General features: G+C 37.4%; 2 protein-coding genes across 2 annotated transcripts; one reads left to right on the top strand and one right to left on the bottom strand.

Annotated features, from left to right (window-relative positions):
- The first annotated feature begins 153 nt into the window (after positions 1-153).
- Positions 154-1,284, top strand: LOC132121000 (NHP2-like protein 1). Its single transcript, XM_059530203.1, has 3 exons — positions 154-362; positions 603-723; positions 865-1,284. Exons 1-3 carry the CDS (start codon positions 360-362, stop codon positions 1,125-1,127), a joined length of 387 nt encoding a protein of 128 aa, XP_059386186.1. The 5' UTR covers positions 154-359; the 3' UTR covers positions 1,128-1,284.
- A 5,365-nt stretch (positions 1,285-6,649) lies between these two features.
- On the bottom strand, positions 6,650-12,121 carry LOC132121287 (ras-related C3 botulinum toxin substrate 1-like). The gene is made up of 6 exons (XM_059530548.1): positions 11,829-12,121; positions 11,207-11,278; positions 10,851-10,968; positions 9,139-9,201; positions 8,529-8,688; positions 6,650-7,925 (listed from the first exon to the last, which is right to left on the bottom strand). Exons 1-6 carry the CDS (start codon positions 11,861-11,863, stop codon positions 7,795-7,797), a joined length of 579 nt encoding a protein of 192 aa, XP_059386531.1. The 5' UTR covers positions 11,864-12,121; the 3' UTR covers positions 6,650-7,794.
- Positions 12,122-17,286: the final 5,165 nt, after the last annotated feature.

Genomic DNA, 17,286 nt, shown 5'->3' with positions numbered 1-17,286 from the left:
TTTAATTAATTTTTAATCAACGTGATATAATAAGACCTAGAGTTAAGATCCTTTGAAGAACCAATACTGTCTAAAGACATAACACAAGCTGCAAATAAAAAAAAAAATAAAAAAAGACCACCGGAAGTGGGTTAATGTGAGCATGCGCAGTGTGCGTACATAAACACGTGTTGTGAGTCGCCGGAGTGCTGAAGATCCTACAGCTTCGTTGGTCATTAGAGTTATTTCTGTTGTTTATTTGCTAATCTCTAGACGTGTTTCTGTTTAGTTAAAAAGTACTGTCCTCCGTGAAGCTCTTGCCGAGAGGACCTGTCTGTTTATAAGTTACGTTAGTCACTGATTAAAACACAACAAACACAATGGTGAGTATCACGTGTGGGCTAAAGTTACCTACTAGCTTAGTGTGTTACTTCAGACATTCAGCGTAGAGCTATTTGAATTCTGCCTGCCGGAATGACAAAAGTGTTTATACCTTGAACCGTATTTGAATACGTTTTTGATGTGTTTAAAATCATTTAATTTGAAGATCACGTTGAGTCAGTAACGCTTGGTTAAATTTATGAGTGTCTTCCTGATAACGCTCTGCTCTGATCTTAACACAGACTGAAGCTGAAGTCAATCCGAAAGCCTACCCTCTGGCAGACGCCACTCTCTCCAAAACCATCCTGGACCTGGTGCAGCAGGCGGCGAACTACAAACAGCTGAGAAAAGGGGCCAATGAAGGTAAAGTACCTCAGCATTTTATGAAACACCCAACAGTATATCACCCCTTTAAAATTTGCTCTTTCAACATGTGTGGTTATTGAGAATGGGAAACAAATAAACTTGAATCAGTGAAATGAGTGACTTCATTGTGTTCCACAGCCACCAAAACTCTTAACCGTGGGATTTCTGAGTTCATTGTGATGGCGGCTGACGCTGAACCTCTGGAGATCATCCTGCACCTGCCGTTGCTGTGTGAGGATAAGAACGTGCCGTATGTGTTTGTGCGCTCTAAACAAGCTCTTGGACGTGCGTGTGGAGTGTCAAGACCTGTGATTGCCACATCAGTCACCATTAAGGAGGGATCACAGCTGAAACCTCAGATTCAGTCTGTGCAGATGGCTATTGAAAGACTCCTAGTTTGAGCTCATACTAACACATTTGTTTTCAGGTTTTATAAATGATTTCTTTGTACAATCCTTAAGGATTTTCCATTTTCTTTTTGTATGTTAGAATCAAATGATGTTGAGTGTGTTCCTCAGCAATTGACTGCCGAAATAAAGTTCGGTTTAAATCAAGTGATCATTTGTGTGGGTTGTTTGTGCTTGATGGATCTACATACTGCACATCTATCATTAATACAGGATAGATAGGATATTTTGTTTGGTTCTATTATGTAGTATGTATTTTCCCATGTAACAGCTGTTTGCATTCAAATATGAGGCCACGTTTGCATGTTACATGCACAAACTGTTTTCGGTTGGATTATACAATTTTAACCTTTTTCATTGTTTTATTCTAGATAACTTTCAGAAGCCATCTTAAAATGAGGGTCAATAAACAGGCATTTAATCATACTGCCAATAAGATAAGAATCAGTTCAACAATTTAGCAAATGTTTATAGTGACAAATATACATTTTTCTTTTTTTTGTTTTCATAAAGTACTTAAAATCTAAGTGATTTACAAATAAGAACCAACAATTTTGAACTACATTTACTTTAATCAATTTTATTACATATCTTTGACGGTAGATAATTGCCAGCCAGTGAGCTGCTATTCTAAAAAATGAGATGTAAATAAAAGATCCGACATCACATATTCTGTTTATTTTTATGCAGATTTTTCAGCATTTAATATGATGTGTAATTGTCATGCCTTCACCTATTCAGAAATTTTTATTTTTTTGTATAAGGAGATTTTATTTTGATATGAGAAGGAAAATGCTCATTTGATTCTTGCGAAGCATGTGACCGAGAAACTAAAGTCCACAACAGACAGAGAGGTCTCTGATGGCCAGACAGACAGACAGACGGGTGAAACGGCTATGAGCGAGTCTGCTGTTTCATGAAACAAACATGAGGTCGAGCGTTTGTAAGATGATCTGATTCCCAGACTGGAGTCTGTCATGGGAAAGTTTTCTAAACAAGGTTCAGAAATAATCCAGCCTGTGAGGTCTGTGATCTCTACACAACAACACAGTGGGTATGAATAAATCCATATCTCAAAATATCACTGACATAGACCTGCAGAAACAAAGACAATGTATTTTTCCAGTTTTTTTTTTTTCCAGACCCTAGTTTGTAATGTAGTCATATTTATAGTCAATTATTCTGAAAGGGTGTTGTGCAACCTTGGTTCAGGACAGCATGCTAGAAGCCACAACAATGTCTTTACAAAGCTCAAAGATGTAACCAGGATGAAAATGGGAGATACAGGTGCTTCTCAATTAATTAGAATTTCGTGGAAAAGTTCATTTATTGTGAAACTCATATAAATTCAATGCACACAGACTGAAGTAGTTTAATTCTTTTCTTCTTTTTGTTGTGATGATTTAGGCTTACATTTATCAAAAACCCACCAAATCACAATCTCAACAAATTAAAATACTTCTTTAGAAAAAAAAACGTTTAGTGAATTGTTGGCCTTTTGGAAAGTATGTTAATTTACTGTACATGTACTCAATACTTGGTAGGGGCTCCTTTTGCTTTAATAACTGCCTTAATTCGGCGTGGCATGGAAGTGATCAGTTTGTGGCACTGATGAGGTGGTCTGGAAGCCCAGGTTTCTTTGACAGTGGCCTTCAGATCATCTGCATTTTTTGGTCTCTTGTTTGTCATTTTCCTCTTGACAATAGCCCATAGATTCTCTATGGGGTTCAGGTCTGGTGAGTTTGCTGGCCAGTCAAGCACACCAGCACCATGGTCATTTAACCAACTTTTGGTGCTTTTGGAAGTGAGGGCAGGTGCCAAATCCTGCTGGAAAATGAAATCACCATCTTTAAAATGCTGGCCAGCAGAAGGAGGCATGAAGTGCTCCAAAATTTCTTGGTAAACGTGTGCAGTGACTTTGGTTTTCAAAGAACACAATGGACCAACACCAGCAGATGACATTGCACCCCAAATCATCACAGACTGTGGAAACTTAACACTGGACTTCGAGCAACTTGGGCTATGAGCTTCTCCACCCTTCCTCCAGATTCCATTCCAAATGAAATACAAAACTTGCTATCATCTGAAAAGAGGACTTTGGACCACTGAGCAACAGCCCAGTTCTTCCTCTTCTCCTTAGCCCAGGTAAGATGCCTCTGACGTTGTCTGTGGTACAGGAGTGGCTAAACAAGACGAATACAACTATATCCAAATTACTTGACACGTCTGTGTTTGGCAGTAACGTGCGGTGAAATCTTGTCATGGGTAGGCTGTGACCTATCAATGTGTGGAATATATGTTCATATATTCATTCAGTTAATTTAGCAACCCAAGTTCATATCAGGCATCATCAGATCGCTGCCTGCATTCAGCAAAGTCAGTCATGTGAGGCTAATGCACAATCAAATATAATAATCAAATTAATGGACACATCTATCTTATGACTTATACAACAAACAAATGTTTTGTGCGGGACACAGAGAAGGAGGCGGCGCGGCAGCCTAGTCACTCCATCAAAATGCGCAAACGCGCACAGACAGCCACGGCGCACACACACACACACTTTTGGTCTGGTGACGGCGCACCAGGCTACAGTCAGAAAACATTGCGTCAGCAGTACAGCTTTAAAGTACAAAAACAGCTTATTCGCTCCTACAAACTGCTAGGCGCACACACCGACACGCAAGTATAGTAGATGCTAGTATTCGGGAAGCGCACGGATTAAGTGAGAGCGAGTAGATCACGTGACATGAAGCAAGCTCGGTCTCTGCCTCAATGTTGATAATTCAAGACAGCATGAGAACTGACTGCGCATTCGCAAATCTACATAAACTACGTTCTATGGACCAAAGAGGCACCGCTCACCTCTGCCTCAATGGCCATGGCTTTTGAATTTCCTGCATGAAACAACGGTTTTTAGGAGCAAACAATGGCAAAATGAGTATATTATGTGTATTCCTGAAAATTTTTGTTACAAAAAATAATATTTGGAATAAAATTAATGCAATTAATAATGTGGTGAATTAATGAAGCTCTTGGAATTAATAAATGTAATGTCAACATTTCCTTTGGTGAGGCACTGCCTACCCTGACCGCACGTCCCTGGTGTTTGGTGGCTCTTGATGCCTTGACCCCAGGCTCAGTCCATTCCTTGTGAAGTTCACTCAAATTCTTAAATCGATTTCGCTTGACAATCCTCATAAGGCTGCGGTTCTCTCAGTTGGTTGCACATCTGTTTTTTTCCCCACACTTTTGCTTCCACTCAACTTTCTGTTAACATGCTTGGATACAGCACTCTGTGAACAGACAGCTTCTTTGGCAATGAATGTTTGTGGCTTACCCTCCTTGTGAAGGGTGTCAATGATTTTCTTCTGGACAACTGTCAGATCAGCACTCTTCCCCATGATTGTGTAGCATAGTGAACCAAACTGAGAGACCATTTTGAAGGCTCAGGAAACCTTTGCAGGTGTTTTGAGTTGATTAGCTGAGTGGCATGTCATCATATTCTAGTTTGTTGAGATAGTGAATTGGTGGGTTTTTGTTAAATGTGAGCCAAAATCATCACAATTAAAAGAACCAAAGACTTAAACTACTTCAGTCTGTCTGCACAGAATTTATTTAATACCCGAGTTTCACAATTTGAAATTAACTTTTTCACAACATTCTAATTTATAGAGAAGCACCTGTATGTCCAAGTCATTCAAAAACCATTTTTGTGTGTGTGTAATCCAGTGTTATTGTATACACTTCAGGTCCGTGTGTGGAGCGGAAGGAAAGAAATGGCTCAACGGTTTGTTAATGATCTCCAAGGCCCTGTAACAGTTTGTTCTTCAGTGAAAGAGGCGGTGATAGGAGATGATGTAATACTGTCTGCCACAGGTACAAGTCAGCCTATACTCTTTAGAGAGTGGGTCAAACCAGATGCACACAGCAGGTCCACAGATTTCCAACAGAGATATTTAGTGAGGTATTAAACCAATATAGTCATGACAAAAAAAAAAAAAAAAAAAAATCCTGTTTAGATGAAGTTACGTGAGTCTTAAAAGTTATTTTGCAGGCCGGAATGATCCATATTTGTCAATAGAATAGCAATGAACAAAGCACAGCTTCCAAAGATGACTCTTTCAAATCAAGCTGCTTACTGTTGGTCAGTGCAGCAAATTAGCATTTCCAACTTGAACAAGTCTACACATCATAGTTCCTACATTGTGTATTTATCTATCCTGGTGCACTAGTTTGTAACAGCGGTGAGCACTTGTCAGCCAGACTGATGTTTTGATGAGAATCTGTGGTGTACTTGGATCATTCTGTCTGGAGTATCTATTGCTGTCCATCAATAAAATATAACTGATTTTAAAACATGTTAGTTACTTTAGACATTTGGCTCAGTCATACATATAACATGTCCAAATGTTTTCCTAAAAATGTATGTATGTATCATTATTTGCCCAGGCTGAAGTTTTCACAGGACTCGGAGAAGTTATAAATGGATCTTTTCCTGCTCAGCGTGAGAAGGATGTGGTATTCAAATCACTGGGTAACTTGTTTTTCCACAGATGTACTAGAGAAAATAAATAAACACATTCTCACCGCTGATAGAAAGTAGAAGCTGAATGTGCCTTAAATATCTTGATCTCTGCATTTCAGTCCTCTCAAGAGACAAAAAGGAAGTATTTATATATAGCTTTTATTATTAAGCTTACACAACCCCTGATGATCTTCAGGCAGTTCGAATTCAAATTTGGGAATGTCATGTCAGAGTTTGTTCAGAAGCTGCATGTTATTATTTCCCAATGTTTTCTTACAATGCACTATTAAGTCCTCGAACGGCATCACCTTGACCTAAAGAAATTAAATCTGCAAAAAATAGCCATACTAATCACAATTAGGGATGGGACGATAACCGGTTTTATTGATAACCATGATAAAATGTGCTGAAGGTTAGCAATATCGTTTAAAAATGAATTATCATTAAAACCGTGTTTGATTATCGCGGTTTTAATAACTCACTATTAAATCATGTCCAGCCAGCAACAGTCTGACGCAAGCGCAGCGCACAATTTTTTTTTTGTTTTTTTTCGAGAAGGAATGGCGAAAGTCAGTGACTTTTCTATGCTTTTCTATGCTTCTACACTTTTCATTGTAAGGAAGGAAATGCCACAGAATTTAATCTTTCTTTAAATTAAGTGCATAGAGTTGCTTGTTTTATTAGTTGTTTGTTGATTATTAAATATAAAACTTGCTGAAATGTTTTCAGTGTGAGCATCAACTATTTGTGAACACTTTCATCTCGTTTCAACAAAACCGTGATAATATTGATAATCGTGATAATTTTAGTCACTATAATCGTGATATTAAATTTTCATACCGTCCCATCCCTAATCACAATTATCACTTTTTTTGTTTTACACATTTTGTAAGATCATTAATAGAGTGCTGCAGAGATGACAATTTTGTTGGCTAAAACCCAAAAACGAGTTTAGCACTTTGCAAAAATGAAAACCAAGGAAAAGACAAACGTTTTTATATTTGGTTTCTATTTTCAGAAACAAAGGTTAATACATTGTAGCTTTAGTGGAGACAACAAAAGCATGAATAAAGCATTTTAAATGTTTAAAATAAATGACAGAACTGTCAAGATGATAAAATTAAACATTCCATGTTTCCTGTGAGTATTAGAAGCTTAATACTTAATGTCTGTACCCTAACAACGAACGGTTGATATTTGTTGAATTCTCAAATCCACTACATTTAGTGTTCATGGTAATATTTCGAGAAGACGAACCCCATGCCATAGTGTTGAGGTGTCAAGAAACTTCCAACATACTCCGTTTTCTGACAAAACTCTGGTCTGCTACTAGGCACTGGTAGATCTGTAGTCGAAATACAATACTGGGACTGTAAAATGGATAAAACACACTGCCAGCCTTTTTAGACAGACTGATTAAAATACAGAGAGAGATTAAACAAGAGATCTGCCCTTCTGAAGATTTAGAAACAGTAGTGAATATATGTGATAGATGCTGACAAAACAAAGCTGTTATATGCATTTTAACTTGCTCTGTTTCTCATACAGTTAAACAAAATAAACTCTCTAGCATGGAAACGGTAACACACGATCCCAAAAAATAATAAAGTGTTTTCTTCAGCTGTCCTCTAGTAAAATAGTTCCTTCAGTATTACTGCAATCTCTGTCTCTTACAAGTACACGATTAACCCCCACCCCCATCAAACCTTTAGGAAAAAACGAGACTGTTAGTGTGAGCAAACTGAAATGCATAACTTGTAGGTTTAAAATTTGGCAATAATTCATCTTCTACAAAGACACAGACTGTAAACAAAATATATGCGCTCACAAAGATGGAGAAATAGTGATTAGTTCATCGAAATGAGGAGAAATAAGATCATTAGAAGGCAGCAGAAATTTCTTAGTGTAGGGAAGGAAAACAACTATGGATGCCACTCTCGAAAGCAAATTATCTGGCATCTTAACAGCTAGTTAGTGGCGGAATTCTAATAACAATGCAAGAGGGAGAAATATCTGAATGCATACACTGTGCAGACTCTTTCTTCTCCAACACACATTTCCCAACATCCCCGCCTCCATTGTTCTCCTCTCAGGTGAGCTCAGATTGCAGCTGGGGCTGTGAGTACAGTCAGTTCAGAGGATGAGACACCTCCTCCTTCGTTTCTTGACCGGAGGCGGACACAGGACCGCACGGATGGCTTCATCGAACACCGTCTTAAGGCCACGCTGTGTTAAGGCTGAGCATTCCAGGTACTTCACAGCTCCTGTAATGAACACAAGAGTACTTAAATTGGATCCACCATTGAAGATTTTAAGCCTGATTTGCACCACTGAATGATCGATCTGAAGTTTGCCGCAAACAATATTTTGTCCAGAAAAATCCTCTATTGTGTTGTGTCATTATTTAACTGCTCCCGATCAAGACAGAGCGTTCCCAAACTCAAATCAGGAATATTAAACATGCTTTCTTACACAAACACATCGCTCCGCTTCAGAAGGCCTTTAATTAACCCCCTGGAAGCTGTGTGGGGCACTTTTTAAGAGACATTGATGGACTTTTTTTGGTCTTCAAAATCTCAACTCCCATTTACTGGCATCATAAAGCTCGACAGAGTCAGAACTTTTTTTAATATAACTTCACTTGTATTTGTCTGAAACAAGAAAGTCATATACACCTAGGATGGCTTGAGGGGAGTAAGTCATGGGTTATTTTTTTATTTTGGCTGAACTATTCCTTTAAGAATTAATTGGTTCATCAAAATTAAAATTGATTAAAACTGATACCATCAATCCACCCCAACATACACGTGTGTAAAAGCAATAATAAAATGCATTTAAACGCCAGGTTAATAAACTGAAGTGCTGACCTATTTCTTTGGCCATAGCAAGGCCTTGAGGGTAGGTGATGGGTGTGAGTTTCTTCTCTTTCAACTTTTCAATAGTGTCCTTGTCATCTCTCAGGTCAAGCTTAGTCCCAACGAGGATTATTGGAGTGTTTGGGCAATGATGTCTGACCTCTGGATACCACTGTTAAAGAAAACGAAACAGAAATGTTGAGCTTCCATTAAATGCAAAGTCATTCTATGCAGAGAGAAAACTGGCCCACTGTGCACAGTATACATACTCCATACTCAAATACTAATAACATACTACTGTGCCATTTCCAAACTTAACCTATATTTTTCCTGTGGATAAACACCACAACCTCCCGTTCCCAGCAGAAACTAATGGCAAATGCCACTTGATCCTTTGAAATGGACGTCACTGGACATTTTGCAGACACAGAAGATTAAAAAGACCTTGTCTGCATCCTTACAGCAGCATCAACATGCTATTTTCAGGCTTTGAAACAACATTTGCTCAATCACTAAAGCCAGACAGACTATTCTTACAGCCTCTTCCTCTTTCCCATTCACTAAGTTCATTTTGAAAGTCGCCCACATCGATTTAAATCAAAATCTCTGAGTGCTTGCTTACCTTCGCACGGACGTTCTCAAACGAGGCTGGACTCACAAGAGAGAAACAGATCAAGAACACATCCTATATGAAAAAACAAAACAAATCAGACAAAACCCTCACTTCATGCTAACTTTCAACGCACAGCAATGACTAGACGGTTGCATGAATAAACTGTAAATTGACTCCACTTGTTTCCCAAGTGAAACAGAGCAACATAAACACAGTGAGGTTTGTGTCTGAATGACAATGGCTAACAATTGAGCTATTCACTCCTCAGCCTTAGCACAAGAGACAACGACAACACAGAGCTGCCATTAACGCTCTGAGCAACATAAGAAATCACTTTAGCCTACCAGGCATCAGGACATGCGCAGTTTTTAGTGTTTATTATGTTTCCATAACAGTAAGTCAAACTACTTTCAAGATCCTTGCTGGTCAAAACTCTCTCAAATGTTATCCATATGCAATAAATAATGGCTCCACTGATAAAACCTCAAATAAACATCTAATTATATTAAAATGTATAAAATATCTAATCTATATAGCGAGAGATACATAAGTCAGTTTGTATTATGATTAGGGCTGGGCGATATATCGAATATTAGCGATAATATCGTAATAATTTTGACGACGATGTACAATTTGAATATATCGGGAATATCGAATATTTCAAATTCAAGCATACTTTCCCAAAAGAACGCGCCGAATGTCCAAAAACAGGAACCTGTAACTGCTGACTGCTCTACGCCCCTCTACTACGAGAGCTGTAATGATAGCGGTTGCCAGATAACAAGAGTTTAAATCTCCGAATCAGAGCTCCACTGTTACAAGGATACATTTTCTGCCCGGTGTTTGCTTATTTTAAGCAATCTGGCAACCATGCGCACGTGCTCACTCCTCATTGCGGAAGAGTCGCTGACGATAATCTGAAAACACTAACAAGCTGGAATTGACTGAGCGATCTAATGAAAGCGTCGTTCAGCCGGTCTGTGTTCTGTCGTGAGATCTCAACTGTATTGTTTGCATTTGTGATCGCGAAATAAATGCACTTACTCGACCGCTAATGTTTGAATAGAGAAACATAGGCTATGGCCATTTGGAATTACTTTTGGGGAATTTCACTGATATGTTTACCAGTTTCCATAATATAGAAAGAGAGAATGCAAAAGTCTTTGGTATTCATTTATATATAAGAAATAGCAATGTGCTTCAGCAACTAGCTCCCCATCTAAGAGGGTTTTTAGTGTCAGTAGGAACATAGTTTCATACCACAGAGCTTCTCTTACAACCACAGACAGTTGACAGACTTGTGTTCTTAGCTTAAAAACTTGTTAAAAAAATTAAAATAAAATACTTATCCTAGTTGCATAGTTTAAATTGTGAATTGCATGCACTAAAAAGTTGACAGAATGCACTTTCTGTAACTGTTACTTAATTTGCACTGCTTCAGTTACATATAGGCCTACATGTATTCATTTAATAAAAAGCAGTAAGTGATCTCTTGGTTTAGATTTTTTTAACTGCTTAAATTAGCTGTTTAATCTAAATAGTTAAACAGTTAAATAGTATGGGCAAAAGAAAATCATGTTTTATTTTTTATTATTTAAATGCAAATGCAAACATATCGAGATATATATCGAATATCGTAAAAATTTTGACAATATAGAGATATCATTTTTTTTTGTATATCGCCCAGCCCTAATTATGATTATTATTTATTATGATTGTACCGTCTGAGGGTAGGAAAGCGGTCGAAGGCGGTCGTAATCCTCCTGTCCGGCTGTATCCCACAGTCCCAGGTTCACCGGCTTTCCATCAACCATCACATTAGCAGAATAATTATCAAACCTAAATAAAACAAAAATTCAGGGATGAAATTATGCAAATAGATAAAGCCACAGACTTGTACCAGTATGGATATTCTTAAAAGGTACATCTCAAAATTGTGAATGCTGCAATTCAGATTGTGACTGTATGTGTAAAAATAAGTGTTTATATATACATATATACACATATATATACACATATATATATATAGCTGAACTGTCCCTTTAAGAAACTCAGGGTCAGAGTCAGGTCTGCTTACACAGTAGGGATGTACTCCCCGGGAAAAGCATTGGTGGTGTAGCTGATCAGAAGGCATGTTTTTCCCACAGCCCTAGGGAAAGAAAAAAAAATCAAATCATTCATATAATACATCCAGTGGCAGAAATGACCATGTCTTATATAACGCAAACTGATGTCATCTCCTATAACTGCCTTTCCAACAAAACAGTTATACATTTCAGAGATACAAAAGAAGCAGAGAAAATACTTGTCTTAAACAAAACATTGTTTGAACATCATAAACAGCCGGTGTTATTCATATGAATCATAAAAGTGTCTTTGGATGACTTGTCCATTAATCACTGCAGCATTTCATGACGTAACAGATCAAAGAAACTCAGGGAAGGGTAAACGTTATTCAACACTGAAAACACTTACACAAAAAAGCAGTTATAGGATATTTTCGGTGGAAAACAGATTTAATGTGTAATGTGTGTGTGAAACAATCACTTTTAAGCCATCTGTGAGCTATAAAGACCGCGCAAAAGCTCCCAAAATGAAGGTTCACAAATTATTTAAACACTATAGAACAAATTTAAGAAACGTCCGAGACGTGGAAAACTTTATCCCACGATAAATGCTGAAAATGAGGGTAAACTCACCCGTCCCCGACCACCACACACTTTATGGCCTGCATCTGTGTTCACTTAGCACGCTACCCCGTTAGCTTTCTCTGTGAATGAATCGATAAAAGCTGCTCTGAACGGGATAACGTTAACCCGCTCTCAGATCCTACACGCACGAGACAAGAGCGGAGTCGATGGAAATAGAGAGGAAACACGAGATAGTAAAGTTAGTAGTAAAGTTAGCTGGCCGACAGCATTCCAGCGCATTTGCTGCTGCAGTTCCAGTAAAACAAACAGCCACCACCCCAAAAAAAAAAAAATCTCAGATCCCGGTATGCACTCACACACATATATCCCGTCCCGTCCCAACCACTAATCACACTCTCTGCTGCCTCCTGCAGGACTGGAGCACATCTACGTCTCTAAACTACGGTGGCTCAGTAATGCACAACACAACGACATTAAAAAAGCAAACATAAGCTCACAACACAACGACATTAAGCCACAACACAAATAAATTAAGCCACAACACAAAGACATTAACCCACAACACAACGAAATTCTCACAACACAACGAAATTAAGCCACAACAGAACGAAATTTTCACAACACAGCGAAATTAAGCCACAACACAACGAAATTCTCACAACACAAATACATTAAGCCACAACACAACGGAAATGCTCCCGACCACTAGGGGGCAGTTGGTCTGCAGAAACGGTCTAACACAGATGCAGGCCATAAAGTGTGTGGTGGTCGGGGACGGGTGAGTTTACCCTCATTTTCAGCATTTATCGTGGGATAAAGTTTTCCACGTCTCGGCTACATATTTCCTGTGAAATCTCAGGGCGAATAAGAGAGTGCATTACCAGCTGCAAACTTTTATCCATAAACGATGAATATTACATAATATTTATACATTTTGCTATAATACGACAAATTAAGTATACCACAGCAATATAATTATTTAATGAAGAGTTCCATAGACATCTGTGAGGGTGGTTTACACCGCTATTGCTGTGACCCGTTTTGTGAGGCTCCTCAAAGGTTTTTCACACTTCTCCACTGGATGTAGAAACTCGAAATAAGTGGATTCAAATTAGTAATGTAAGATTTAAGGATTTCAACATCACTTCTGATACTTCCGTCTGCAGGCGCCTCTTCAAGAATGACAACAGCATGCGAATCTACACTAGGTAAGATCTAAACCTTTATTACTATATTAACGAGCACAATGTAGGCCTATTGTGAATTTTTTAATTGTCATTATTTATTTTTTGTCGCTGTGGTTGCCTGTTTGTTTAAAAACCTCTTCCGTGGATCAAGGCAATACCTGTTAGTAGATGATTAACCCAAAAATAAAAAAATAAAGCTGTCATCATATACTCAACATTATGTCGCTGTAAACCCATATGGCTTGCTTTGTTCATTGGCATACAGAAATGTTGTAAATAATGTTACCGTCAGTCAGCTATCTAGACAGACCCCACAGAATAAATTCAGAACAGTTTAGAATGTCACGAGGGAGAATAAGCTAAAACCCCAGCTAAAATCTTTTTACAGACCTACCTTTTTTCCACTTGTATGTCAATACATTATACATTTTTAAGTATCCTTCAGGTTCAGTGTAGGCAAACAAACTTTTTACATTGTTTCGTGTGTATTTTCTGAAAACATGTCTCATCCAATCTAGATTTGAGAAGTAGATCCATTTAATGGTCATTTGGAGAGTTATTGAACCTGCATTCCACATGGTTCGTGAGACCAGAGCAAGGACAGCTACAGCGAGGAGAGAAGTTGGAATAACAAGCAATGCAATGGTAAATATTGATATTGTATTGTTTGTGACAGAGAAAGAAAATGTTGATGCACACATTACATGCATGTATCATAATTATTTAACATTTATTTTGACAGTGTCAGTCTCTGCAGCCCTTCGATGAGTTCCCCCTCTTCATGGTCCACCTTTCAGTCGATCTTCCACAGAGAGATCTGGCCTTACACAAAAAACTTGGGATGGATTCATTTGGTTTTATTTGTACAGACTACAATATAAAATGTAAATTAAATATTATGTAAGTGCAAATATATGTAATTTTAATATGTTTTCTTGCTCACCAGTGTAGTGTAAACATGTAAATATCCACAATTAAATTTTTTAAACTTTGATACAGTTTTAATAGTTATGTAAAATACAAATACTAATAACTATGACAGTGTAATGGTGTGTTACTATATTTTTATAACACTTCTGCCACTTGGAGGACTGCTAGGTCAGGCAGATCACTGGTGACATCACTGTAAACATTCTCCTGAGATGAAAAACAAAGGTATAGTGTAAATTGACCATTAAGAAAAATAAAAAATTTCCACCATCATTACAAGTTGCATGCATAATGAATAGAGCCATAATCATTATGATTGTGTTTTTGTCTTTTTTCTGTTAGGGCTAATCAAATAGGCATGTTATACATTATGAATAAAAGCAAGATATGAAAAGATGATGTATCAATATTAGACACTTTCCTCCTACCTTAACCACTCAGCGAGTTTCCTCTCTTGAAAACAGGACCACCATCCCACTGACAGGACCTGGCTTAATTCTCTAAGCATACCAATGGGGCGTGTTAATGTTATTAATCAAAGTTTATTAATTATGTCATACATTAAAGAATTTGATAATTCTCTTACTTACCATTGTTCTAGGTTTGTGCCAGCTCTGCTCCCTTCAGTGCAGCTCTGTACAGGAGGAACTGCACTGATTCTCAGTTCTGAATAGTGTGCTGTCTGCTACAGTGCTGCAACAGTATGAATGGGAGTCCGTTAAAACAATCTGTGAAGATAATAACATTGGTTTACATATTTAATTGATTTCAGATACATTTGGAATTACTTTCAGTTGCATTTTAAATTATTACATTGTAAATTACTCTATATGTAAAATAAATTGACAAATAATTAATATTTTATATAATGTTACAAACATGCCAATAGACTGTAAAGAGATCAGTAATATTTCAAAGGATGTCCCTATCTCTCTTAACCATTTCTGATCGTTTTTGCTTTTTACTGAATAGCTTTATCATGCTTGTGTTGGGGATCCCTGGAAAACTGCTATATAAATGTGAACAATTAATTCAAGCTTCAGGTTACAGATAATATAATTTGAAAATATAACAATAACTGTCAGACTAAAGCCCCGTTCACACAATGAATGATAACTATTAAGATAACGATAGAGTCCACAGCAGCGAACGATATAATCTGTTTATTCTAAGCGTGCACACGCTTGTCAGCTGCTTTACATTCTCGAGCTCGTTATAGCAGGATTCTGATTGGCTGTCAATGTTTTTAATCGTTCATCAGCTGGAAAAAAATAGTTCTTAATTCCAATGATATTGTTTCTCTTCTTTATCATTATAGCTGTGGTGTGGACTCTTTTTTTAAATAGTGAGAACGATTTTTAAAACTAAATATCTTTATCGTTTTCTTTATAGTTTGGTGTGAACGGTCCTTTAAGATTTATTACGATACATGGCAATCTAAAAATGGCAACAGTATTTAAAATACTTTATATCAAGTGAAGAAGTTTATATCACAGCAAACACCTATCAGAACCACCGATGCAAATCAACGTGGATTACCGGGAGTCCTGCTGTTATTTCTACTATCTCTTACGAGTTATAAAAAGATGAGGTGGACGGAGTTTAAAGCTAAACTCTAACTTAGCCCTGCTATTTTTGAGCTGATCAAGTCAGTGCAGCAGCGTTATCCAGCCTTATTAGCTAGATTTGCTAGAAGACGATAGAACAATACTCACCCTAAAGTTGTTGATGTAACGTTTAATGCCCTTCTCCGCGCGATGAAATTCATTAACAGTCATCAGGGGAAGTTCTTGTAAGATGAAAAATCTTCTCCTCTTGTCAATTTGAAAGCTCTACAGAAAGAGAGAGACAGAAAGAGCAATGGTTTCCCCGCACAGCACCGGATTTACATAAGCCCCCCTGAGGAAAAACATTGTGTACAAGAGCAGAGCTAAACGGTCCAAATATTATCAATTTATTTTTTGCTCGATTCATGAATCGATACATTAAGATTATCAGGATATCAAAACATTAAAAAAAACACGTTTTTCATTTAAAAATCGATTACACATATTAAGTTACACATACGTCTCGATGAAATATCGGTGTTTAACTTTCAACACTGCCCCCTAGTGGTCGGGAGCACTTCCGTTGTGTTGTGGCTTAATTTCGTTGTGTTGTGAGAATTTCGTTGTGTTGTGGCTTAATGTATTTGTGTTGTGGCTTAATTTCGTTGTGTTGTGGCTTAATTTCGTTTTGTTGTGAGAATTTCGTTGTGTTGTGGCTTAATGTATTTGTGTTGTGGGAATTTCGTTGTGTTGTGGCTTAATGTATTTGTGTTGTGGCTTAATGTCGTTGTGTTGTGAGAATTTCGTTGTGTTGTGGCTTAATGTATTTGTGCTGTGGCTTAATGTATTTGTGTTGTGGCTTAATTTCGTTGTGTTGTGAGAATTTCGTTGTGTTGTGGCTTAATGTATTTGTGTTGTGGCTTAATTTCGTTGTGTTGTGAGAATTTCGTTGTGTTGTGGCTTAATGTATTTGTGTTGTGGCTTAATGTCGTTGTGTTGTGAGAATTTCGTTGTGTTGTGGCTTAATGTATTTGTGTTGTGAGAATTTCGTTGTGTTGTGGCTTAATGTATTTGTGTTGTGGCTTAATGTCGTTGTGTTGTGAGCTTATGTTTGCTTTTTTAATGTCGTTGTGTTGTGCACCACTAGGCCACCGTACTAAACCCTTATACAGTCTATGCTCTAAACCTGATTGTGATTTCTAACATTAACGTTATGATGAAAACTTTCATGTAACTATCAGATATTTCATATTTTAAAAAGGAGTGAATTAAAACAGAAAAATGTCTAGGTGTCAAGTTTGCATAGCATACGTGTTTTGTATCACATTTGATACATCAGGCTTTTATAGCTCGTATAGGCTAGTAAGAATATGGGGCCCACACTTCAGTAGAAGAAAAAAACATTTCATTCGTTTTTTTTTAAATTCCTTATCACATACATGATAGGGACATGTTTACATAAGGGCAATTTTGTCCATTTTTAAAAAGTGCAATGTTTACGATTTTTAGATACACCTTTTTCGAAATACATATTAATACACCTATTCCACATCTAGATGCATATATTTTGTGTGCATATATTCTAATGTTCACTTTTAATGTGCTTATTTTGTTGTGCATTTTTTCTAGAGATCACAGTTCTAAAATGTCCCTCGTCTGTGAGGATGTTTTCATTTTTGGATGCCAGCCTTGATATCAGGGTTTAGTTCAGCTTATGTTTACATACGCTGTCCTTCACTGTGCTAAACTGGAGAACATTTAACAAGGACAACACTATGGTATGTTGTATAGTATGCAGCGAACAGCTGTATGGTGTTGTATTTTTACTGTAATTTCTTACAT

This window comes from Carassius carassius, chromosome 39 (genome assembly GCF_963082965.1).
Source record: "Carassius carassius chromosome 39, fCarCar2.1, whole genome shotgun sequence".
Classification (NCBI taxonomy): domain Eukaryota; kingdom Metazoa; phylum Chordata; class Actinopteri; order Cypriniformes; family Cyprinidae; genus Carassius; species Carassius carassius.
The sequence above is the reverse complement of the archived record's forward strand: the minus strand, read 5'-3'. Positions and strand labels throughout refer to the sequence as shown.

Excerpts from the sequence above, each read along its gene's own strand:
- LOC132121000 (XM_059530203.1), top strand. Across the intron at positions 724-864 it reads GAGAAAAGGGGCCAATGAAG|CCACCAAAACTCTTAACCGT; the intron begins GTAAAGTACCTC and ends TGTGTTCCACAG.
- LOC132121287 (XM_059530548.1), bottom strand. The coding sequence starts at position 11,863 with ATGCAGGCCATAAAGTGTGTGGTGGTCGGGGACGG. Across the intron at positions 9,202-10,850 it reads CGCTTTCCTACCCTCAGACG|GATGTGTTCTTGATCTGTTT; the intron begins GTACAATCATAA and ends TTTTTCATATAG. Across the intron at positions 8,689-9,138 it reads TTGAGAACGTCCGTGCGAAG|TGGTATCCAGAGGTCAGACA; the intron begins GTAAGCAAGCAC and ends TTTCTTTAACAG.